Raw genomic sequence first — 24,420 nt, 5'->3', positions numbered from 1 at the left:
AACAAGATGATTTTTAAAAAAATCAACCGTTCCCCTACTCTCTAAAGTGTGTTCTTTCACTTGATGTCAGTATTTCTTCATCAGAAGTCAAATGACGTAGACATGTTGTGTTTTAGCGTGTTTGTCCATGCATCTTCAAAAGATTTAAATAAAGCTGGCACTACAGTCTGGCACCAAAGCAAGACTCACTGACGCACTGACTTTACCTTCTTCTTGGCCACAACTATTCCCTAATGAGGTGCACCCGGCCTGGAAGACACGAGTGAAAGCTCCTGTGCCGGCATCAGAAGGAAGAGGCTTCTGTAGTGGAAACACTTTGTACTGTTGTATATTAACTTTATGTTAATTTTGAAGGTGTCTCTTCAGGGCTGCTTTTAGGCTGGGTTGGGAAAAGATGATGTTTTGGCTTACCTGGTCACCACTAGGGCTGCTGGGAAATGTCCTGATGTCTCCTTAAAAAATGGCAACACACCATCTCGAACAGTGGTTCTGGAGAGAAAAGGCATCTCACATACATGGAAACATGATAAGACACATGTTGTAGAAATATCAACATGATATGTATGTGATGCACAAATTTGACCGTTAAAAGCCAATGTTTTATTCTGGCAACCGGGCTTTGACTCACCAATCACAGCCACAGCATGGACCAGTCAGACAGGCAGGGCTGATTGTGGCTCATCAGCCTGTCAGCTGGAGGTGCATAGTGAATGAAGCCCATGGTCGAGTGGATTTCCCCGCTGCCACATTTCCTTCACTTGACTGCAAATCAAACAGTTGTTGTTTTAGTGTTACAACCAGTTAAGTTGTGGAAAAGATGAGAGGAGGCTGATTATTCGGCACGTCTTGGCCTGTTTATAGCCTCCATTCACACGCAGGAAGAGAGGATGAGAGAGGCTTCTCATTTGAAACGCAGATGAGGACCCAGCGAGGCCAATGTGATGTGAGTGGACCCACTGTGTCACATCACGTGATCAGCTGCTCTCGCTATCCTCCGCCTGCAGCTAGGTGCCATTGTACAATGCCATTATAGCTGAATCTCCTCCTTCCCCATATACTCAAAGCTGAGCTTATCCTACAGATTTTACTTCTATGCAGTCCTTGGATCCTATAGATGCATCTCCCAGCATGCACTGCAATCTCCTGGCTGCTTAACACGATTCAAAGTAGTGGAAGTACCCTGACAAATGTGGAGCCTCTTCCGAACAATTTGAAAGTGAACCACTCCATCTCTTTGTTCAGCCCAACACTTTGGCTGTGTGAGATAAACGAACATCCTGCTGAAGCCCTTTTTCTCCTGATAAAGTGACTGCTGCTACATCCGCAGCTACAAAGAATGGACATTACGCGGGGAGTCCATTGAAAGAACTGCCAAACCCTGAAAAGATCCATTAGTAACATAATAAAGCACTGAAATAAAATGCTACTCTCTGTACTTAGGACGTTTGGAAGGTGATAATAATGTCCATATGCCAGGGGTGCTTTTCTAAATTCAGTTTGATACCATACAGGACTTGCTGTTCTACATTCCTCTTTTATTTTCTCTTATTGCTGGAGCTCCCGAGGTAGTTCACCAAGAGCTGGAGGATCATTTCCACACACCAATTGCTCCAGTTGCAAATAAAGAACAAAACGAGCAGCAAATATCACATTATGCCTTTTAATTACAGAGTTTTTAATTAGGGACGGCAAATGAGTTTTGAGAATAACACAGATGCACATCACTTCCCAATGTTTGTCTTTTCATTTGCTCGTCTCGCTGGCTAAAGAAAACAGCAGCTCATGCAGACAAACTCCCACATAGGTCTGGAAACCAGCATTTTATAAGATGCATTTTTGAAAAGCAGCGATTTTGAAAATGGCTATGTTTGTGAGCCCGGTGAAAAGTGGACGGTGGGATATACTTTGGAAGTGAATAACACTGTTGTCTCGGAATTGAGACAGAAAATGAGAAAAGAAAGTGAAAGCACACAGACGAGGCGAGGTCATCAGTTTGTGCGCATTATTTGGAAAAAAGCCAATGTACTGTAAGAAGGAAAGAAAAACCACAGTGTCAAATCAATACACGGATCGCTGCTGTGCGTGCTCTGTGGGATAACATGATCACCGCAGCGGTTCAGCCTCACAAGGTTGCAGATAAACAAGCTACAAACTTTCACCTGAGACGATTAATTCGCAGAAGATTATTTCATGTGAATGCAGAATACGTACGAGTTGTTAGGTAGTGTCAAGAGCACAAATGTGGGGGTGTGGAAATAAACACCAGGTAGATTACAGGGATGAGATTTCAAAAAAAGCTATATGACCAGCAATGACTTTAAAAGGAAACATCTGTAGAAAGGCCAATCGGAGAATGCTTTATTAAAAAAAAGCTGTCCTGTTTCAGTGTCGTCAAATCACTATTAAAAATGTTTTATTCAGCTTTTATCGAGTCATTTTTAACTTTGGCGATGCCCTGTTGGTTTGGTAACATCATGGAGAACAAAAATAGGCTGGGAAATGGTAAACTTTGCTAAAAATGACAACACAATTACAACAAAATGTAGTGTTATATGCATTTGATGATGGAGGACTGTATCCACTATGAAAACTGTTGAGCAAATGAATGAGCAGAAGAGTTAAAACACAAACACTGTGTTGAGGTAGCTGGATAGCATCTGGCTAGCATACTTCACAGCATAAATGGGCTGCAGCTTGTTACTAATATTAATTTTAATCATATTAGCGTACTGAAAACTGACTGAAAGTACATAAACTGACTGTTCACATTCTTACCTTGGTGGTGTAAAGCAGTTGGCATCTTAGTTTATCCTTTAAGAACAATTGCAGTGAGTCAAGGTAACTTCAACCAGCCCCTAGCTTGAAGTGCCCTGTTGACGATAGATGGCGCAGTTAGCCTGTTAGCTAGTTAACGTCCGTAAGCTAACAAGGCGCAGCTAGTGGTGTAGCTAACTAGCAGTAACGTACACAACACTATTACTGCACTTTTAGGAATGTGGACTTGCGTACGACCAGCAAGCCAACAAACTAGACACTGACATTTATGGCAAATGTGTGGCATCTGATGAGCTAACTCCTTAGAGACACAACAGTAAAAGCAGGTCCGGTAACTTCGAACAGTGCGCAGTTGACAGCTAAGCTAATGCGTAGCTAGCGGCGAGGCTAACCGTTGGCAAGGAGCAGCACAATCACCGTGATTTGCACTTGAACGAGTAGCAAGATGTTCAGACTTTTTTCCGACAATGGTTGAAGTAAAAATACTTCAACTCACTCTTTAGAAAAGCAGCAAATTCTTACCTTGAAGCTGTGAAGCACTTGGCATATAAGTAACTCATTTATGCGCAATCACGGCACGCTCAGTGACTTCAAGGTCTGTTTATAAGTGCGCTGTTGACACCAACTGACAGAGAGATGACGTAGCTAACTAACTGTTCTCAGGCTAGCTAACAAGTGTAGCTAGCGGAGAGGCTAATCGTTAGCAGAAGCAGAGAAGGCAGCACAAATACCACTATTTGCTTAATAAACTACTCTGAAACCAGTAGCATATAAGTAGCTAGCTTTAAAACGTTATGGAGAAACTGGTTACAGCAGGTCGGCTAACTTCCACATTCTGGTTTCAAGTGTATCGAATGACGGTCAGGCCGACTGAGGGGGTAGTTAGCTTGTTGGCTAACTTGGCTCATAACGGTTGTAAACCAGTGTAGCTAGCCGTGAAGCTAACGATAACAGAGAGAGCAGCACAAACACTGTTATTTGCCTCTCAAGCAACGTATTCAGACTTGATTATGAACGTTTGTGCTTCTAACTCAAGTTCCAAAGACAAAAAAAAAAAACATGGCGGAGCAAATAAATGGCAAGAAAGATTTAATATTTTCTCCTTAATGAGTGTGCTTTAGCTAGATACATGCTGCTAGTCCTGTGTTGCCAGATTTCTTGGGGGTCAGTTGAGCTATTTTTGATTTGATTTGGCAAGTAAAAATATATTTTTTATTTATTTTTACATATACTGTTTTGGCATTTTCTTCCGTAAAAATGCCAAAACAAACTGTGGCCGACATGGTAAAACACCAACTGCCATCGAAGGCTATCTCGACTGGGCTGAAATTTGTTTTTTCCTTTACAAATACAGCCGAGAAAAAAGCCAAAGTTACATGTAGATTTGGCCCTGGATTTCACCTAATTATACAAATAAAACAGCAAATCCTGGGGTTAAATATATCCCTTCCAGCTTAAAAAAGAATTTGTCTACTTTTCATGTTGGACTGGCAGATTCAAGGCTCCTTATTAATGTCAGCCCAAACCTGGCAACGCCGCCAGTCCCTGGGCCAGCTCTGCCATCGCTGTCCTCCAGCCCTTACATTATTCAAGTTCCCATTTCTTCCCAATAACCCCTCTGATCAAAGCACACAGGTGCAATTGCAGGTGTTGGAGTGCCCATACAGCGCCTGTCAAGGTGAAATAATGTCCACAACAAAGGCCCGAGGAGGCTCTCGCTGCCTTTCATCCGGCTGAGGTGAGAGATAAAGATGGAGAACATGCGAGAGAGAGAGCATCATTACAAACTGCACTCTTTATCTGATCACTAATGGCTTTGGAGAGGAGTTTCAAAACCATCAACGCCGGTGTTTTCACCGAGCTTCCGCCCCCTTTTACAGCCGGCCATTATGTAAACTGGAGGATAAAATATGCGTTGCCAGTCTCCTTCATCCCGTATGCACACAGTCAAGATGACCTTTTTTCTTTTTTTTTCCTGCTGATGGATGCCAAAGTTACAGAGGTCTCTTGCGGGTTTTAACATCTGATATGACTGCCAGATTTTCATATTGCTGGGGAAAGCACGTCAGGAAAAGCTGTCAAAATGACCCTCGTATCTGCAGAACGCCGTTCAGGACGTCAGGCGGTGGATGCGTTTCACACTGCTCCTTCTTTTCTTTGTGTTAAAGGTCAGCGTTTCAAATGTCGTCCTGAAGGCCACTCCGTCAGCAGCCAGTATTCCTTTTTCCTTAGACCGATGGCGTCGTGCGCCCAGTGGAGGATTCCTGCTAGCGTGGCATCATGGGTAGCGCCACGTGGAGAAACGACCTTTCCAGCCATGTGTCAACCTGCCCGTGATGCTCCAGGTGGCCTTTCTCAGCATCACGCGGATGAATGTCTGTGTTATGATGCTCCAAACGCAGCAACTCAGCATATAGGAAGGACAACACACACACACACACACACACACACACACACACACACACACACACACACACAAAGTGTCTTTCTTGTTTTATTCAGCAGCAGTTGGCAAGTGTTTGGTTTCAAAGAAAGCATTCAGACAGTTGGTATTGAAGCACGAGACAAAAGCGCGAAGAGTCAAAATATCAACCTTTTAATGTTGGACAAATAAACACGTCTGCTGTTCAAGGCAAAAAGTTTATTTTCGTCAAATGTTTTATTAATGGCTCATGAAAAATTCAGATTTTTTTTGCTTTCCAAAGTGTCAAAGTTTCTTTTTTTTTACCGTTTACCTCAGGGGGTTTAGATTTCACTGTGAGCATCTCGTGCTCTGAATCAAAGAAGCTTTTCCAGGGTTTATGTCTTTGTTTTTTATTATTATGACGCAGCCCAGTCTGCAGGAAACAAATCAAGCCGTTTAACAAGTCACGTCTGTGTCGAAGGCGAATGTGTCAAGTGTGAAACCAAAGAATATTTTAAAGTAAACTCGGGACAAGTTCCAGCCACGTTTATTAAGACAAGAAAGAGTTTTATCTAAAAGGAAGTTGGGACATCGCGAGCCATGAAAAGCGGTTGTTTTTAACGAGTCCTCGGGACATTTGGAGTCATGTTTGTGGCAACCAAAACAAGTTTTCCTAAACAAGTGTGGTTTTGTGCCTAAACCTAACCAGAGCAGAAGTACAGCATTGTCAGAACATACAGTAGAATTCAATTAAAGCTTCAACATAAAGAAATGTATAGTTTCAATATTGGCAGGAAAGTGCACTACCAACATTTATTCTGGTGATTGGGTTGTTTGACCACGAACAACAGGACGGCCTGGGGACATTCATCAGGTTAAATTCATGAAAATTAATCAGCTGAATGAATGAATAATAATTATAATAATGATTATACTTGAGGAACAGAACATCATAAATAAAGACGGTTTTCTGATGTGTTTCAGGTCACAACATCTGTCCGTCAGGCTTTCCTTGGAACAAGAACATTTCAAGCAAGGCGTAATTATCCAATCTTGGAGCACCGAACATGAGCTCTCAAAAACAGGTGCGCTCCTTAAAAACTGATTTCCCAGGTGAGGGTGATCCACTCTGACACAAAATCAAATCAACGAGATGTTAATTGGATGGATAACCTACCCCAAACAAGGTTAAAGCGGCCACGTGTTGATTTTTATAGCCAGCGACTGTCTGACAGGTGGACGGCAAATGTTAAAACTTTTGATATTCCGTCCACAACCGTCTTGTTCAAGCCTTGGAGGAGGGAGGGGTTTCCAGGTGTACGAGGTCCAAACCCCTCCAGGACAGCGAACGCACCTTCTGCTGGAGTCAAATGAAACCTAACAGGGATAATTGCCTTGTTAGAGCCTCCCATGAGGTGAGCTCCCCCAGTGAGCTGCCATGAGAATCATCATGCATATATGGATGAACCCCGCTCCTCCTCCTCCTCCTCCTCCTCCTCCTCCTCCTCCTCCTCAGCTAGTAACCACCTGGCAACGCATGTATACCATAGTTAGGTTGGGCGGCTGTGGGTGGCGACTGCTGACGGATGAATGGGAGGACATTACATTACATTTTGAGAGGTTGACGGAGTGTTTTTTTCTTTTTTTTCAGAGTGAGTGCAGCTGACAGATGGATGATTAGTGTACGTGTCCGTCCGATCCATCTGCACCGTCGACTCACACTCTGTTTACATATTGCAGGATGGCAAGTAGAGGTGAAACTCCAGCCACTTCAGCTTCTACACACCCAGGAAGACTATTTTTGATTCCGCCTGATGACGCTCGTGTGTGTGTGTGTCGCTTTCCCTGGTGGAAAGCTCAGAATGAGACTCAGCTCAGGGCTGAACATGCACCTCTGCCTCTCCCCTGCTGACTCGGTAGTGCTGATGATGAGGAGGAGGAGGAGGAGGAGGGGATGCATATGTTGCGCCAAGCTGGAGTTGTTGATTTTGCATCCCATGGCAGGTCTCCCCCCCCCCCACCTCAGATCACGCCACGCAACAACAATGACAACAACAAAACACAACAACAACTTCTCCGGGGGAGGCTGGCGCTGTCATGGTAACGGCGTTGAGTGACCTTCAGAGGCTGCTGATGCTCCCCAGAGCCGCCTCCTATTCCGCTTGGCATGGACTTTGTGAGTCATCAGCAACATTCAAATTCACATGCTCCTCTCTCCCTCTGGAGGTTTGGGGGCTTATTAAAATTGATGAGCAAATGGGGGGGGAGAAAAAAATGATGGGAACGGCAGCAACTGAGCCGCGTTTTCATCTGATGGCCAATAACGAATCTATCATCAACAAGATGAGATTATGATAATGGCCTCCGTGGAGGATCAAAGGGTGTCCAGCCATTAATCCATCAGTATTTACATACAGCAGCGTGAGCGTGAGGGAGTTACGTAACCGTCACTCGAGTTGCCGGATGATAAAACCACTTTAAACCAGGAGGCTCTCACACTCACCTCCAGGAGAGCCCCGCCATCCAGCCTGCTAAAAAAAACTAAACAAAAAACAACACCATCAGAGCCGTGATAGGCCGGCACGGTGACGGGATCCAGGCTGGGAACAGTGCCATCCACTGGGGGAGAACAGGAAGAGATCCCTCCACCTCCACCTCCATCTCCACCTCCATCAGAACATAAAGCTTCCAGCAGCCATTAAGGGTCGACCAAAAATATGGATGGTAAAAATGCAGAGCGGCACTTTGTCACCACATTTTATAGTAAAAAGTGTGTGTTACTCATCCGTGCTGGCAGTCACTACTTTGGCATGTTGTGCACAGTGTGTGTGTGTGATGTGTTTTTATATGTGTTTCTCTGTATATGTGTGAGAATTTTTTTTTTTTTAAAAACTAAGATTGATTGGGATACACACACGTTGTCCTATCCTGTTGCCATGGCAACCCCCCAGGGGTGGGAGAGAGAGAGGAGATCTTTCGGAACAGATGACTTAATTCCCAACGGAACGCAACAAGCCGCTCAAGTCTGTCATCCTTTTTGCTTCTGCAAGATGGGGCTTACCTATTTCCTCATTTGTGTGTGTGTGTGTGTGTGTGTTTGACAGGAACGTTCGTGTGAAGCTAATCAGGATGTAGATTCTTCTTGTTTTTTCGCCTCCACAGGATGGCGTCTCGAGATGAAGACGAAAGCGGCTCTGGTAAATTGCTCACAGTTTGCCTCTGGGCTGAGAGGGAGGCTCATGGACTGGGGACTGATTAAGCCCGGGGAATAATATTCTTCCCACATCCAGAAGCCAATATGTCTTTATTTCAGTGCAAAGGTCAGATAAAATATGGCACACAAGAACACACAACTCTCCTCTAAAAATAACATTTGTGACTGATAAAACTTTCTTTTCTTTCTTTTTTTTTTTTTTTAGCTCTTAAGGGATTAATATTACCAGAAACTTCAGTTCCAATTCAATGCCAAGAAGTAACAGGCCCAGTTCTACCAATATGAACAGAGATCCATCCACCCGCCCCTGATCCAGGTGCTGTATCGTAGGCACCTGGACTTGTTTCTGTTTCCTGAAGACGTCTCACCTCTCATCCAAGAGGAACCCTGTGTGTTTGAGTTTCAGAGTCATTGGGACCACTTGGGGGTCGCTGGTCCGACCACATGGAAACGCTTCTGTGTGTAAGCGCACATTTCGCATTGTTTTGGCTGATCGTCCACATGGATCCTGTAAATGCACTTTTTTGAAACCTGGTCTCAGGGTGGAAAAATCCGAAAGCACCTTCACTGCTTTATGGCTCATGTACAGGAAAGTAATCTGGCTGTTCAGAGCAAATAAACACAAATGTCTTTTGTTACCTCCAAGTGCAGATAAAAGTCAAGCCCCACCCGGCACACTCTGTTGCTTTTCAGCCTGCAGAGCTTCCTCATGAATTTTGAAGCAAATCAAAGTGTGTTTCTGTCTAATTACATTCAGAATGTGTTTTTACCACACCAGATCAGATTTCTGGATGCGAGATGACAGACTGTTGTGTATTCTGCTCCAGCAAAACCTCAAAAAAAACATGCAACAACCAAACTTTACCACCAAGAAGTAGATCAACAGGTGAGACCAGGTAATAACATTAAGGACAGAAGGTGGAGCAAAGTTAAAGAAGTCAGACCACAGGAAGAATCAGCCAACAGGCCAAAGGACGGAGCAGAATATGGGTTTGTAGTGCCATCTCAAATAGATGTCTTTTTTTAGGATAATGGGTTACGAGGGGTGGAGGGGGTAGACAGGAGTCATTTTGGTGAGAGCGATTTAGGTGACAGCTGCTGCAGTGATAAAATGGGCCAGATGGAACGGATACAAAGTGTTCAGACGTGTTTTACAGCAGCTGATAATGTAATAGCTGCTGGATAAAGTAATAATCACCTGTCAAAATGTGATAAAACTTCTCCTAAAGGGTTGAAAATGGGGAGTAGAGTTCAACCATTAATACCTGGCTGTCAGTATCAGGATAGACTTATCATTTTACACTAATTGGCATCACTGCAGCCCAGTTGCATAGAAGCAAAAGGAGCATTTAAGGAGACCTGTGGACATTTTTCATGGAAAGTCTCCAGCTGTGATCGTGGCAACCAACACAGGTGTTTTAAACCAAACCGTGAAGTTTTCCTAACCCTAACCAAGAGTGCATACCAGTGACAGTTGTACCAGCTGTACAGTTGCAGGCATTTTGGCAACATTGTAGTTTGGGTAAAAAAACAAACAAACAACAAAAACGGATGAATAATAAAAAGCCAGCTTTAAAAAATGACAGCTGAAGATCCAAGATCCAAAAAGGCAGGCAACAAAAAAGCAACTAGGAGAAGCCAAACAATGGAGGACAAACGGACACCGACTCTGACGGACAAATGAAAAACAAAAAAAGAAAAGAAACAAAGGCAGGATGTGTAAAGTAAAACACGACACACGAGGATAAATTTCCAACATAAAACACCTGTGCTTATTCTACATCACCTGACTTCCTCCTTTGGCTGGCAATTTGAAGACGAAGATTTTATATTTTATAGACTGCAGTTAATCGTTAATGATGATAATCGTTTGTTGAAGCTCTCATCCGAGTACAAATAACTCCGTTCATCCTCCTGGAACAGCTGTCATGTGGCGAGGCCAGAGAAGAAAAACAAAACAAAACACAACTTTTCCATTACTCCGAGCCAAACCATTTAAATAATGCCATTTGGTAAATGTCATGGCTTTGGATGGCTATTAGTTGATTCCACTCAGTCTGTGAACTGTATTAGAATCCCATTGACTTTTACGGGGCGTTTCAACAAAGGGCGGCCCGGCATGTGGTCCAGGTGTTGAGGGAAGTGCATGTGAGGCGTCTGAAGTCTCGTCACTGCGGCTCCAGCTCCAACATGGCGCCGTCCTATTCTTAAGAAAGACGGCTGGCCGAGCTTCAAAACGCACTTTCATGGCGGGACGACGGAGACGTCTCAGAGACAGCGAGAGATCTGTTGCTTCTGCTCAAAAGCGCAGACAGTGTGACATTAGGTCGTCACGCAATCATTTCCCATCACGAAGGACACTTTAATTTGAATATTTGGGCTTTAAAGTGTCGACTTGGTTATCACGTCGTGGAGATAATGAGGTTTAAAAGGTGCACGGGTAGGCTGGAGTCATTTTCAGGCCGCCGGCGGAGAAAACAGGGCCGCTGTGATAAAGTGGAGCAGAAGGAATGGGCCGAGGAAATTGCACAAATATGTCCGGCGTCGTTCCATCCGTGCGTTTCTCGCTCTCGCTCTGGCATCCTGACCCCTGACACCCTCTGCCTGGATGAGTGCCTCCCTGTGCCGCGGACCCTGGAGATCGGGGAGATTGGCCGGAGAACGGAGAGCATGAAACCAGCTGATAATGACATATGGCTGGGTTTTTCTACAAGGACGAGATAAAGCCTGCCTCTAATCTCTGCTCCCTCCCCCCCCGCGCCCCGAAATATCAGCCTCTCAGAATCTGGTGCTCTTTGTGGGGGCAGATGTGTTTATCAGGAGCCGTACACGCAAACAAATATTAAATATTTGGTGGGGAAACAAGTCAAACATGGCTGAGTTTGTACAATAAAAGTTCAATCAACAGCACGACCAGATCTCTCAAAGATAGACGAGTGTTTGTTCAAGACAAAATAAGCAAATGATGAAATCCTGCTGCTGCCATTACATGTCAGGTATGTTGCATTTGGCAGCATCTTGATTTAATTTAGACCGCTTAATTTTCTTTGAACTAGCGATGGGAACTGATAAGATCCTTTTGATACTAGTGCCATATTCTAGATTCTTCTAGTCCGATTCCTGGTAAATTTTCAGTGTTGTTGTTCCTGAATCTTGCTTCTTGAAATGAGGCCCAATTCTTCCCCTCCGTCACAACTCCTTCTTGTCACAAGTTCCCAGCAGTGACGCATGATCTTGACGTCTGTCAGAAAAACTTGCCGGGGCCTGATAAAAATGAATCGAGCTCGGAGGGCAAACAAATTTCCGATCAATCAGACAGATTTGGAACCAGTTCTCAGCTGGAAGTGGTTCTCTATTCCCGTCCCTGTTTTCTGTGACTGTTCTCTGCCTTCAAAAGAAGAAATAATAAACATGTCAGGAAACTTGTTACGGGCTACTGGATGTTTTTTTGTTTGTTTGTTTTTTTCTGCCTCTCCTCATCTGAAGCAACCACTGAAAGTTTGTTTTTTGCCATGTAATGTTGGCTCGGAGGCTTGTACCACATCATGTCGACACACCTGTGGACACGATACAACAATGATCATCTTAAAAGTTCATGATCATCTATATTTGTGTCTATTTAATAAAGAATACATCTGCTACATGATTTCTCTAAAATATACTGCAGGTTTTCTTTGTATTTACACAGGAGTAAGAACTTTATTTGGAGATCAACAACTCCTCACCTGACAAACTAATTTGACTAAACTAAACTCAAACAATAATACAAATCATCAGATCTTTTATTTTTCCTGACATTAAAGTGGTCAACTTTAAATATGCCGATATGTAAAAGTTAAATACGTCTTCTCCAGTTGCAAAAAACATGAAACTACCCAGAAACATCCTGAGGTCATGACCGCTGTGTCGCTACTTCCCTGCTAACATCTGTCGGTCCTGTCCACAGAGCGGCCATTCCTCTGTTTGGTTGTAGTTTCTTCACTTTCTACCATCTAATGAGTTTTCCTGCTATACGAAACACACAACATGAACCGTCACTTATCTCAAAAAGGTCGCAGACATAATAACACGTTCTTGCAAAACTTCAAAACAAACAAACAAAAAAAACCCAGAGAACTGACATGCGACAAAACCCATAATTCATCGGGTGCTGCTGTGACAGAAAGCTGTCTGAACTTTAGCCGTGGTTGCTACTGAGCAGCCGCGGAGGCACATTTGAATTGTCTTCGCCCTCCAAATCACAGACGCTGCAACTTCTTCATAAAAATGCTAATAGGGATGATGGAGAGAGCCCTCCAGCACTTTGGATCAGCTGAAAAAAAAATAAAAGAGGCTGACATTAGTGTTAATATGCTTCCTGTACAGATGCTGAACTCCCCACTTCATTCTAGAAGAAGGAATAAATGTCTTTTAAGAGTGTAAATCGAGGCTCTGAGGGGTGGATGGAGGTTTCATATCCAGGGATTGTGGCCTTTCTGCAGTCAGGCGGGTGATTGGCACGTTGAATCATAATGAATGTGAGTGTTGAGAGTGAGTGTCAGCGGAGGAACTGAACCCCCCGCCACCGTCACAATGCATTACTGACTCAGTGGCGTGGTATCATCACATCAAATTAGTCTTAATGAACACAAGCGAGTCGACTGAGGAGAGAGATAATCAAACTTTTATTAAATGTCTTAATCTTCTGTACATGCATAATGTAATGGGAAGAGAGATGGGTCTGTGATGTCTGTCTGCCAGGGGATGATCTTTACCCCAAAAATATGTGGAAGCGGAGAAATCTATCGACGGACTAAAAAAACCTATTGATTAATTGCGGCGCTCGCTGAGCAGCTCCTCAGTGGAATAAAATGACCTACATACAGGAAGTAAAACTCCACCTCTACCAGCCAAGCCTTTTCCCTTGAGTAAACGAAAGAGATGCATTTTCAAATAGTATGTTCCTTCAGTTCATTTGGTTATTATCATACAAAAAAAAATGCACTGTAGCTCACTCCACACATCTTAGATGCCATAAACAGAGCAGCTAAACGCGACCAAGATCGCCAGAATAAATGTTAGCCGAGATGTTTCTGCAAAACTGAATATTTGTGTGTGTTGACTTTTCTCGTGCTTGTGCTCTGGTTAGATTTAAACACATAAAACACTTGGTTGGAGCAAAACATAATGATTTGGCTAAAAATATCTGTTTTGTTCACCGCTATCATGAATGGAGATGGTTTGACTCCAGGTTCCCCCCAAAAAAACAGTTAAAATTACCCACAGGTGTCCTTAAAAAACTCAGTTTTGTCGACCAAAATATAGCTGAAAATATCTGCAGGTCTCCTTGAAAAACACTCAGTTTTGTTTCCACTAAAACAGCTGAAGTGTCTTTAAAAATATCCTGCAGTCAGCTGTTTGGCTTGTAACACCACCTCCACCCCTCCACCTCCTGATGTGAACGGTAACTGATAACATCTAATGTGAACCTGATTTGCTGCGATCGCTACGCGTGTCAACCTCGGGCGTCTTTGCAGAAACATTAACAGCTGACATTATTTCCTGACGATACGGCTCCTAAACGTCTATCAAATATTGCAAAGACATAACTTGTAAACGAATTACAGAGAGCAAAATGCTTAAAAAAAAAAAAAAAAAAAAAAAAAAGTCCACATATATACGAGGCGTGGGGTTTCACCCTGAAACATTTCATCAAGGACAAGAATAATACTCAGATGTTGAGATGCATAAAGAATATACTTGGTATAAAGTCTTGCTTGCGTCGGAAAGATTTAGAAAACTGTTTTTTCTTCTTTCTGGTTCGATATTCTGTTGAGATTAATTGTAAATCTGCGGTGCGTGTTGATTAAAAAAGCTCCAGGCTTTAACAACTTTTGGAGAACTGACAAATAAAAATCTCACATGCATCGCAAGGCACTATGCCCACTTTGGCTGATGGTACTGTAGCAGTAATTGTGTTGAATTTGGTCCAAGAGTTCCTCGACAGAAGCTCCTCAAAGTTCACTGATGAAACTGCACTTCGATTCAAACACTTCAACACTGGAGATCTTTTGACTTTTACCTGCAGGGTGGCTGCTGTGTGCACAAACACGGAGACTTCTTCCTTAAACCTCTAAACAAGTTTTAAAAGACTTTGTGTGCTTGTTTGTGCAGCACATACATTCATTTTACTTTTTGCTTTTTCAAGACCTTATCAAAAAAAAAAAAAATCTAACACGAACAATCTAGATGGCCTATGTACAATACATTTACATTAAATATGCATAAGATGACAGACAATCCCCACGAGGCTGTCAGGACAGGAGAACGTTAGCCTCTAGTTCGCTCAGCTTTCACAACAAATGGAACGAATCCATCCTCGGAGTGAAGCTGAGGACGACTACTTTACACTTTCACCTCTAACAGACAGAATCAAACAGATTAAAGGCCATGCTGCTGGACTGGAGCCAGGGCAGGAGGTCAGGAGAGAGGAGAGAACAGAGACGCTCCGATCACCAGGGGGAGGAGGCTGCGCTGTTCGTCCAGGGAGGTTCTACCTCGTCAGCTGTCCCACCACTTTCAGAAGAGTCTTGTTCTCCTGTTTGAGTTGCTCGTTCTCGTCCTCGATGTCATCCAGGTCCTGGAAAAGGGCACAGCACGAAGCTCTGGGGTTAGAAAAGGATTTATACGCATGAATATTCACCACCCTGGCTCTGTACCTTCGAGGACCAGTCAGGTTGGAGTGTTAGTGTGAGAGTTAAAGTGAACATTACCTGCTGCCAGGTTATCCTCTCTCTCTCTCTCTCTCTCTCTCTCTCCAGCCTGCAGGCCTCAATAGCAACAAATTAGACATTAACAGCTTCAATTAGCAGCAAATGAGAGAGGCTCTCAGTCGCCTCAGCGCTGTCTCATCAAAGTGACGCTACTCATTTTCATTTTCTTCCATCAGCGGTTGTGATCGCGCGGCTCCTGAGAATGACGCAGAACGCACCGAGAGAATTTGAAGAAGTCAAACTCCGGAGGTCACGAGTTTCAGCACAGCGTGTCGTCTCTGCCGCAGAGCGAGAGCGATAACAAGACCAGCGTAAGGTTGGGACGACATGTCCTCACGCACAGACTTTACAGCAGGTTTCAGATCTTTTTTCTTTTCTTCTAATCTTTCTGGCTCACAACTTCAGTGTTTTGGCTCGCTCTCATCGCTCTCGCTGTGCTGTTTTCAGTGAAAAAGCTCTAAAAACTCACTGTACACCACCGACTAACAGCAGACAGATGAAGTAAGAGACTAGGAGGAGAACATACCAGAGCATTTGGCAGACTTCAGACGTCTTTTGAAACCAATTTCAAAGAATGCAGGTTAAAGGCATCCACTAACAATTATTATTTCAGGTCAAACTCTGGAAAAAAAAACTCTACCACCTCATCATGAGTTGAAAGATCTCATCAGCTTCCATCACACGAGTCACGAAAGCTCCCTACAAGACAGGATTTCTCTTCAAAAGCGTATCGAGGGCGAGATATCGGTCCAGTGGTTGAGCTTTATCTTTTCTTTCTCTCCCAAATAAACTTCTCCAGCGGCTGAGGGTTCAATCTTCCTCTGCAGAGACGGCAGACTGGATCAGCCGTTATCTCCCGCTTTCCCATCAGGCCTTGCGGGAGCCTCTCTCAGGGACATTTCTGATGGCTATCGCCGCGTTGACCGTCCTTACATAAAGCCCTTCTCTTATGACCAGCTTCCTGCCCGTGTGATGCTATCAGCGTGATGCCTGCTGCAATATTGCACTCGCAGTGTTTGCAGATGGACGGTGTGCCGTGTATCATAATGACCCGAATGTCAAGATGATAACCACGCAACATTCACCGGGCTGCTTTCTGCTGTATTTGTTGGCAGAGGACGATCCCTTGTTTTAATTCTGATTGGCTCCGCAGGAGGAGAGCTGAGATCTTTCTCCCCTGAATATTTGAGACATCAAAGTCTTTCATTTCGATCCCCTCCTGCTGGACCTCCCTTCACAGATGCCAAAACAACAGAGATAAATTTGACCACCGGCCTCGTGACCCAGAAAACACGGGCAAAGGCTGCGAGCTGAGGAGGGATTATTGACAGTCTGGGGGTGAAACAGAGCTGAGGTTCCAGAAGGTTTCACTCCCGCTGCTGAATATCAAGAATACTCAGCTTACATGAGCATCTCTTGACCCTGTGAACCCTGAACCACAGAGTGAGGAGGAAACAGGACCCCGACCTGTGAGGTGAATCAAACTGAACAACACACACGACCTCTGCATCGCAGGTTCATGTCAGTGTGAAACACTCCTCAGCGTGACGGCTACAAGATCTGTCAAAAGCACTTCTGACTAAAACCAGAAAGTAAAGCGGCTTATCATCACTCTTCTAAGCATTTTCATGTCTTAACTGATTTTCCTGAGGGAGGGCTTGGAATTCACCACTTCAGAGAGACTTTTGAGAAGAGCCACAACGACAGCGGCTCTCACCAGGACTTTGTTATTGTGCCGAGCTTCCACACGCTTATTTTTTTGTATCCGTCATTAGACACATATGCCCATAGTGTTCAACCCAAGGAAAAAGTGAAAGAAATACCACCGCCAACATGAGAAAAGCTCATTTTTCTCTGCTTCTGCATGGCAACAAACAAGTCAGACGGCTGGCTTTCCAGTTTTGTGATATGTTTTGTTAAACAATGTTATGGATGCACGCTACTCAGCCACCATGCTACCAATGAAAGCCAAATATGCCGCGGTGCTTTTTCAACAGAGCGGTATGATATTCATCGATGTCTTAGCTAATTCGTTTATGCTGTCTTCCTGTGGCACACAGTGCTAGGGTCTGCCCACAATCTGCCCCAGATGTCCACATGTTTCAAATGGACAACAAAATCAAACTCACATCAGAGTTTTGTGGAGGCTCCCAGAGGAGACGACGGACTCCAGGATGACTCGCGTATACACAGAGTGTTTTAATAACTGTTTCAGTCTCTGTTTCTCGTCCTTCAAGCTGTTTTCTCTTGCTTATCATACCTGATGCTGGATTTGGGAACTCACATTGTCGCCTGGGCCACTTCTCTGATGTTGCAGTACAGTTTTGAGTTTGTCTTTTGCTGTAGCTGTCAGGTGAATGATAGGAAGTGTTTGGCTGAAGTTCAGCTGCAAACAGAATTGTGTTTCTTTGCCTGAACATAAAGTAATCCTGAAAAAAACCCAAATTCGGATCTCTCCTGGTTTGGGGTTTTTGGTTATTTCCTGTTTTACTCTCCGGTTCTCTCCTGATGTGTCACATGTTTTGCTTTCCACTTCCTGCCTTTTCTCCTGTTTACCTGTGTTACATGTGTTAATTATCTCTTGTGTATTTCAGCCTGTGTTTTTCTCTTTCTCTGTTGGCAGTCTCATTTCCTGTGTCAGTGTTTGCTCCTCGCGTGTCCTCTGTGTTCCTTCTCGCTCCCTGTGGCTTTCTGGTTTGTTCTTAGTTTTGTATTTCTCTTTTGTTTTTTGTTTTTTCTTGGATTCTCTTTAACCTGGCTCTGCTTCCTGCCTTTGTGCTGCTGCATTTAGATTCTTTAGATGCCAGTTTTGATAATAACGCTTTTGTTTTTTTAACTAGCCTCACAAGACATTGGCTTCGATTGATCATCGGGCTGGGAAAAACTGTTCTACATTGTGGCTTATTGTAATCTTTGTCTTACACCAAGGGTCGATTGATAATGCCACACTTCACAGGGTGAAGATGGTAAGTAGTTAGTTAATGGAAGATGGCGCTAAGAAAAGTTGGAGGTGAAAATTCAGTTCAAATTCACATGAAATGTTACATACAGTATTTATTGGAGGTTCTTTGAACTCTGAATGCTGGACTCAGACCAGTTGTCCATAAAACATTCAGCCTGAGAAAACGTCCAACAAACCGAGAGATTTCACCTCACTGTGACACAATAAAATAGAAAAAGAAACAGGGTGTTCAAAAGTTGAACGCTTTGTGTTTGTGGTGTTTTTTTTCTTTTTTTTTCAGCTGCCACAACACAATTTCGTCCTTATTGATCGTTTTGTTTGTGGGCTTTATTCAACAAAACCATCTGTCCAACCTCTAAGTTGAGGGCTCACAACAGCGTTTGTCTGACAGGACTGAAAATAAAAACTGAAGCTGACAAAAAGATAAAAAAGAAAATCCTTCTCAATTTGCTTGACACAAGCAATCAAGTATGAAATTCTTTCCAACCAGGCTGCAAATTTGTTTTTGTCGGATAAATCAATAAGATGTCGGTCACCTTCCACACTGACCAGAGACTTTTGAGGTGTAGATGTGCAACCACTTGTGTTTTTTTGTTTTTGTACAGTATTTAAAATGCAAATTTCTCTCACAGTAACATTTGCTGTCACCGCGTGTAAATCCAAAAACGTTTTGTCGGTGTCCAAATCCTAATGGACTGCACAGAAATCGCTGTAGAAAAACACATAGCTATTATACACAACTCCTCTAAAAATGCCAAATGATGATTTAGAGCCCCCGCAGGCCGCCCACGCATGAGAACACAAAGGAACGCTCAAAATATCAGACACCAGAGCCGAAAATTAACGTTGGCTGGACTCACTCTGTTCAGCAAGTCAATTTCCTCCTTCAGCTTCCCGATGAGGTCGTCTTTGTCCTGGTGGGCCTTCAGCAACCTGACGTTCTCCTGGCGCTCTCTGGCCAGCTCCTGAAAAACACACAAAACGCACACAATTCAGCACGATAATTACACGAATGATAAATATTTTCACCAGCTGAATACAGCGCGTCACATCTGGTTCAAACTCATTGCTACGGGACCACAAACTGCTCTGTAATTACTTCAGCTTTATGAGAAATGGTAATTGTCAGATCCAAAAACACTTTGGCACACAAGGCGCTGGATTATTGCCGCCTCAAAGGAACAACTCAAAATTAACTTTTATAAACAAATACATTGTGTACAGATCACTACATCTGGGACTGGGATGGCCGTAAAAGGACCACAAGTATTTTAGGTCTTGTCATTTAAAGTTGAGGTGGGCACTGTGCCAAACTGCTGCGGTGACGAGGAGCTGGAGTATGAAGTCGAACCTCTCGACATACCTGTTGATTCTGAGCGTAATCCATCCTGTGTATTTACTGTTGCGGTGGTAAACTGAAGCCTACAACAGACTATCTTATTAAAAGGACATTTCACTTCCCCAAAACATCTGGTGTAAAAAGGCATTAGTCAATAAAAGGACTGGCTTTTTGTTACGTGACAGTAATTATATAATTAAACATAATTTTCTATTTCCAAATTCAAAAGCTTTTCTCAAAAATACTGAATCTGTAATAATCGACACAACACTTGTCAGTGAACAGAGCATTAACAATCCTCTTTTCTTTTTTTTTTTTTCCCCTGCGCTGCTTTTGTGTTGCTTTCAAATTGTGCTTGATTAAAGAAGCCAGTGTGTTCCTGTCAGCCTCCGTCAACAACAACGGGGAACTAAATCAATAGTGTTCCTTACTGAGAGGGACGGTATGTGCGCTATTAACACACAAGTTCTAACATGCGCTAAACTGTTAACATGTTGTTTGGGAATATGATGCAAATGAAGACAACAAGGCACAAAGCCTCATGTGGCAGACATGAATATAGTTTTCTCACAAAAGCTTGTGACTCTCCTCAAAAACTTGGAGTTTAGGTTTGGTAATATTTGGCTTTGGGGAACAGTTTAATACACAGAAGAATAAATTCTGTATCTCAGGAGATTTTAAACTTTTAAAATGGTAGGGTTCAATTCATGATGATCACAAATAAGGATAAAAAGTTTCAGCCTGGAGTCTCAGGAGTTTTACCTGCCAGTTATCTCTTCTGAACAGCCGACACAACAATGTGCACAAAAAATAAGTGTGTGAAATGTGATTTCTAGACATCAGACTCAGAGAAACATCTCACATGGAAAGTCACTGAGGTCACAGCAGTACTTACTTTAAAAAAAAAGGATTTTCTTTGAAAGCCACCGGAGTGACATTTGATTCCGAGTAGACGTTCTACAGTGGCAGCAGTGAGGGGGTTGAGTGCCTGATAGGAACGGTGGGGGCGGAAAAGACATATCTGCGCTGTAAAAGGTCATCTCCTGAACAACACTGAGGAGAATTTCTGCCAGCGCTGAGCCGCAGTTTCCAGCCAGAAAATCAGAACCCGGGCGGCCACTCAAAGGACTCAAAGTGGAAATTTGTCTAAACAAAGTGCTGCTGATAGAGGCTTTCAGTCGGCCAAAAGAGTCCTGGACCGGCCCTCACACAATTCTGGGAGCATTGAAAAGTTGATGGGATTTTGAAATAATGCCAGATGTCAATCATTAAGGTGTAACTTTACATTTCCAGGGAGGAAGAGGAAGGAAAACTCACTGATTCTGAGCTTTGGATTTTCTCTCACTTACTGATATTTCTTAAGAATTCATGTCCTATCTGTGTTTAACACAAGTGGCCTACGATGCAGTAAGGATTTATACACGTATACATTTGTGAAAATCAGTAGCCGGCTGGTCAGGAGGGACTGCAACAGCCGAAGTGGGCAGTGTGTTTACTGGGGAGACTACAAGTCACAATCCCCTGCATCAGCTCCGCTGCTGAGCACCGGAGGAGAAGCTGGTAAATCCGATGCTACGAAGCAGACCAATAACAATTGTTGTGATCTGTGGTTCAAGCCAGGGCAGTAGCAACCACAAAAACACACTGTGACCATGTCCTCAGTATGGTTTCTGAGTATTCACAGGATTTACAGACATGAGAAAGAGTTTCAGGCTTTTGAAGCTGATTCTAATAAAGAGACTTTATTCTTAGACTAGACATTTTTAAGGGTTATTTTCTACATAAAAATGTGATCAAATGAAAACCTGTATCCATCTCACAGGGTCATGTTCTTGGCAACTTTCAAATAGCTTTCAGACTTTGGTGTCGGGAGATGAAGTTCCCAGAAAATTTAATTGAAAAGCTAAAGTATGAAATGTGATTAAAAAAAAAAAAAAGTCCACAATCCGTGTCTCCATGTCTTTCCCTACTTGACCAATGAAAATCTATCCGCTCATTTTGCCATCTGGTTAAAAAATATGGATGGGAATCAATTAAAAAAAAAACAAACAACAAATGAGCCAAAGGAGAATAAGTGAGAGAACTAATGAGAGCAGAGAGTGGGTGAGTAACAAAGAAACACTGAACAGAATCTAAAACCAAACATTACTTATTTTCTTATTCAACTGTGGTTACATGTCCAATTTAAAAAAGCAGTAGGTAGAGTATCTCCACCGGCCGGAGAGACACAGCCAACAATATGTCCCATTAAAGATCAAGCCTGTTAGATAAAGAGCGACTTTTGAGTCTCATTCCGTTCGAAGCTGCACTCTCAAGAACAACAGGCGCTGACCTTCTCACAGCAGGGAGCTAATAAAACCCGCCAACATGTGTATTCTGACTCATCTGCACTCAGTTAGGAAACAGTCCAGTCTGACTGCAGATGCCCACATTTACTCACCGTTCAGCTTTCAACTATTGCTTTTTGGTGATAAATGGTTCGTTCTTGACCGGGAACTCTCGCTGTTAATAAGTGAAACTCTTGTTTGCATTTCTTTTAATTTAGGATCTGCACAGTATTAATTAGTATCAGTAGTGATTATAAGCGATCAGTGGTACAAAGACGGGGTCAGAAGACGTACCTTCTCCAGCTCCTCCATCCTTTTCTCCAAACTTCCTGGTGCTGCAGCTCCTCCATCTCTGCCGTGACGGTTGTGTCGCTGTCTGCTGTTCCCGCCCATCTCTTCCTCAGATCCCTGCCCTGCAGAGCTGTTACAAACACAAACAAAACATTAATACCTCATACAGATATAACACTCATGCATCCGTAACTTCAAATTCTTTACTTGCAAAAGAAAGTTGCAACACAGTGAATTTCATGGCGATGCACATTACGTAAAGTGCAATACTGTATTCTAAGTGAGGCTTGTTTGAAGGTATGAATCATACCCACATTATTAAGCTTCAATGGGATGACACATCCATCATCAAAAGAACAGGTGGGAATATCTTCAGCGTGTTTTGCCCTTTCAATTAGGCATGCATTATTAACAGCCCTCTGCCTTTTATTCCATTAATGGAGAAAAGGCCGTCGAGGGCTGGCAACTCTGGTGCAAAAAGGATTCTGATTAAGAAACAATTTACATATTACAACTTCAAACAGGCTCAAGAATAGTCCGGGAACTTGTGCGTCACTGTTCTTATGCCGGTGAGGAAAAAAATAAAGTGATTTTAAAGGTTTTTGTATGCAGTTTGAGCAGAACGAACATTAACCTTATCTCCTTTTTACTTCCTCGCTGCCTGGAGACGGATTCCAGGTCAGAATATTCATGTGCAGTTTATTTTCTTACTGACCTTATTTCAATAATTATTGACGTGGAAACTTGGAATGAGTTGCCGGCTCTGTACACCCCCCGACAACAAAAACTCCACAAGGAACAGTTTGTGCCAGGTTTATAAAATCTCCCTGGGAATCAAATTATTGGGGAGTCTGTAGGCTTCACTGAACTGTCTGAAGGGGGCTGTCTGCATATTTCTACAGTTGAAACAGACAGAAAAGCTGCTGGCAAGACAAAGAACAAATAGAACTCCTTTTGTACCATCTGCACTCCTTTCAGGATCTGCCAAATATGATGTCCCCATTATTAACTACTTTACAAAGTGCTTTTAACTCAGAGATTGAAGAGGCAGCAGTGGGCAATCTGGTTAAAACTGTCAAAACATAGATCATTTTTTTATTTATTTTTTTTTTCCTTTGGCATTCTTGGCTCTTACTGGATAGATGACAATAGAAGAGAGGGGTAGGACATGTAACAGGAGTCCAGGATCCTGGAAAAATTCGATTGTAAAACCATTATTTGGTTAAATAACAAGGCAGGAATATCTTGTTTTGCTGATTTTGTGGCTTTACTGCGTCAGAGGTCCAGGTAATTCATCGCGCTGACGTACAAATCCCGTCTACCTTGAGAGGTTTAGCACTTTCTGATGTCTGAAGCTTCTAACTTTGCCAGATAGTACGTGAAAAAGTGGTATACAGCTTTTTGTGGCGCCACAGGAAGCTGGACGCAGTCTGACAAATTGCCTTCAGTGATGTCACTCAGTGGTTATGTTGCATTTTGGGTAATGTAGGCACCAATGTTTTGAAAAGTAAGAAGAATGTATGGAAGAAATAAGGCGATATCATTTGTTCATAATGAGCCCAACAATGCCCAACCAGTGGACTGCTTTTCAAAACCTGGTACCTACACGACCCACAATGCAACTCAGCCACTGACTGACCACTGTAAGCAGTTTATCAGTTTACATGCAGCTTCTTCTGGAGCCACAAAAGACGTTATACTATTTTTTTACTATTAGTGGACACCAATATGAGAGTCAGTCAGACTTAACCCAGGAAATTGTGAGCTCTGTAAATAAGGCTTCAATTCTTTATCTGTTTCACTCAACTGAACCTTTTCTTCTTTCTCTACAGAGGCTATGGCTCCATTTCTTACACACAGGCAGAGGCGATGTTTTTCTGTACCTTGACATTTACAGAACCAAGCAGCTTATTTTCGCTCACTCTTACAAAGAGCCAAACACTGCAGCGGCCATCGCTTTTGATCAAGAGGGAGTCCTTGAAATACTCTCCCTGGCACTCGCCCACGCCGAGATAAAGTGCGTTTCATTTGTCTCTCTCACTGACTCCTCCTTTATCGGCATGAGCACACACGCAAAATACACCACACATATACATTACAAAGCGAGACAACAAATCATCCCTTGACCACGATGCCTAAAAAGAGCCAGCCACAAAACAATGCCGTGCCTTGTGCGTCTACATCCATGCATGTCATCTTGGTTTTGAAAGATATCTCCCACACACTCTAGGGTGCTCAGCAGGTGCTCAACCAGGCCTAAACATCCATGGCCTCGATACTAAATATCACACCGAGGCCCATTAGTATCCCGCAGGGTGAGGTCTGGGGGAGAGAGAGGCTGAGCCAATCACACACT

General features: G+C 43.2%; 2 protein-coding genes and 1 long non-coding RNA gene across 12 annotated transcripts in view; 1 reads left to right on the top strand and 2 right to left on the bottom strand.

Moving 5' to 3' along the window:
* syt1a (synaptotagmin Ia) overlaps positions 1-3,436 on the bottom strand; it is a 173,140-nt gene extending 169,704 nt beyond the window's left edge. For 5 of the 7 annotated variants that reach the window (XM_037121618.1, XM_037121624.1, XM_037121620.1 and 2 more), the window contains exons 1-4: positions 3,298-3,436; positions 2,776-2,870; positions 629-762; positions 412-489 (exon numbers count right to left, since the gene is read on the bottom strand). The gene's annotated coding sequence lies outside the window, so the exon portion shown is untranslated. The other 2 variants (XM_037121621.1, XM_037121622.1) reach the window with 2 other exon arrangements.
* Positions 3,437-3,633: 197 nt separating this feature from the next.
* Positions 3,634-11,787, top strand: LOC119032444. Of its 4 annotated transcripts, XR_005078899.1 has the most exons (5): positions 3,634-5,120; positions 6,164-6,264; positions 6,920-7,903; positions 8,342-8,499; positions 8,599-11,787. It is a non-coding gene; the product is annotated as an uncharacterized LOC119032444 (long non-coding RNA). The 4 variants fall into 4 exon arrangements; XR_005078898.1 differs by having other exon boundaries at positions 3,763-4,513; positions 4,944-7,903; XR_005078897.1 differs by having other exon boundaries at positions 3,763-5,120; positions 6,164-7,903.
* A 1,247-nt stretch (positions 11,788-13,034) lies between these two features.
* pawr (PRKC, apoptosis, WT1, regulator) overlaps positions 13,035-24,420 on the bottom strand; it is a 62,889-nt gene continuing 51,503 nt past the window's right edge. Inside the window, exons 5-7 of the mRNA XM_037121556.1 lie at positions 22,068-22,194; positions 18,968-19,072; positions 13,035-15,012 (exon numbers count right to left, since the gene is read on the bottom strand). Of these exons, the coding sequence (XP_036977451.1) occupies positions 14,926-15,012; positions 18,968-19,072; positions 22,068-22,194 (319 nt within the window). The 3' untranslated portion in view covers positions 13,035-14,925. The remainder of the gene's footprint in view (positions 15,013-18,967; positions 19,073-22,067; positions 22,195-24,420) is intronic.

Source organism: Acanthopagrus latus, chromosome 14 (assembly GCF_904848185.1).
Source record: "Acanthopagrus latus isolate v.2019 chromosome 14, fAcaLat1.1, whole genome shotgun sequence".
Lineage (NCBI taxonomy): Eukaryota > Metazoa > Chordata > Actinopteri > Spariformes > Sparidae > Acanthopagrus > Acanthopagrus latus.
This window is presented reverse-complemented; position numbering and strand designations above follow the sequence as displayed.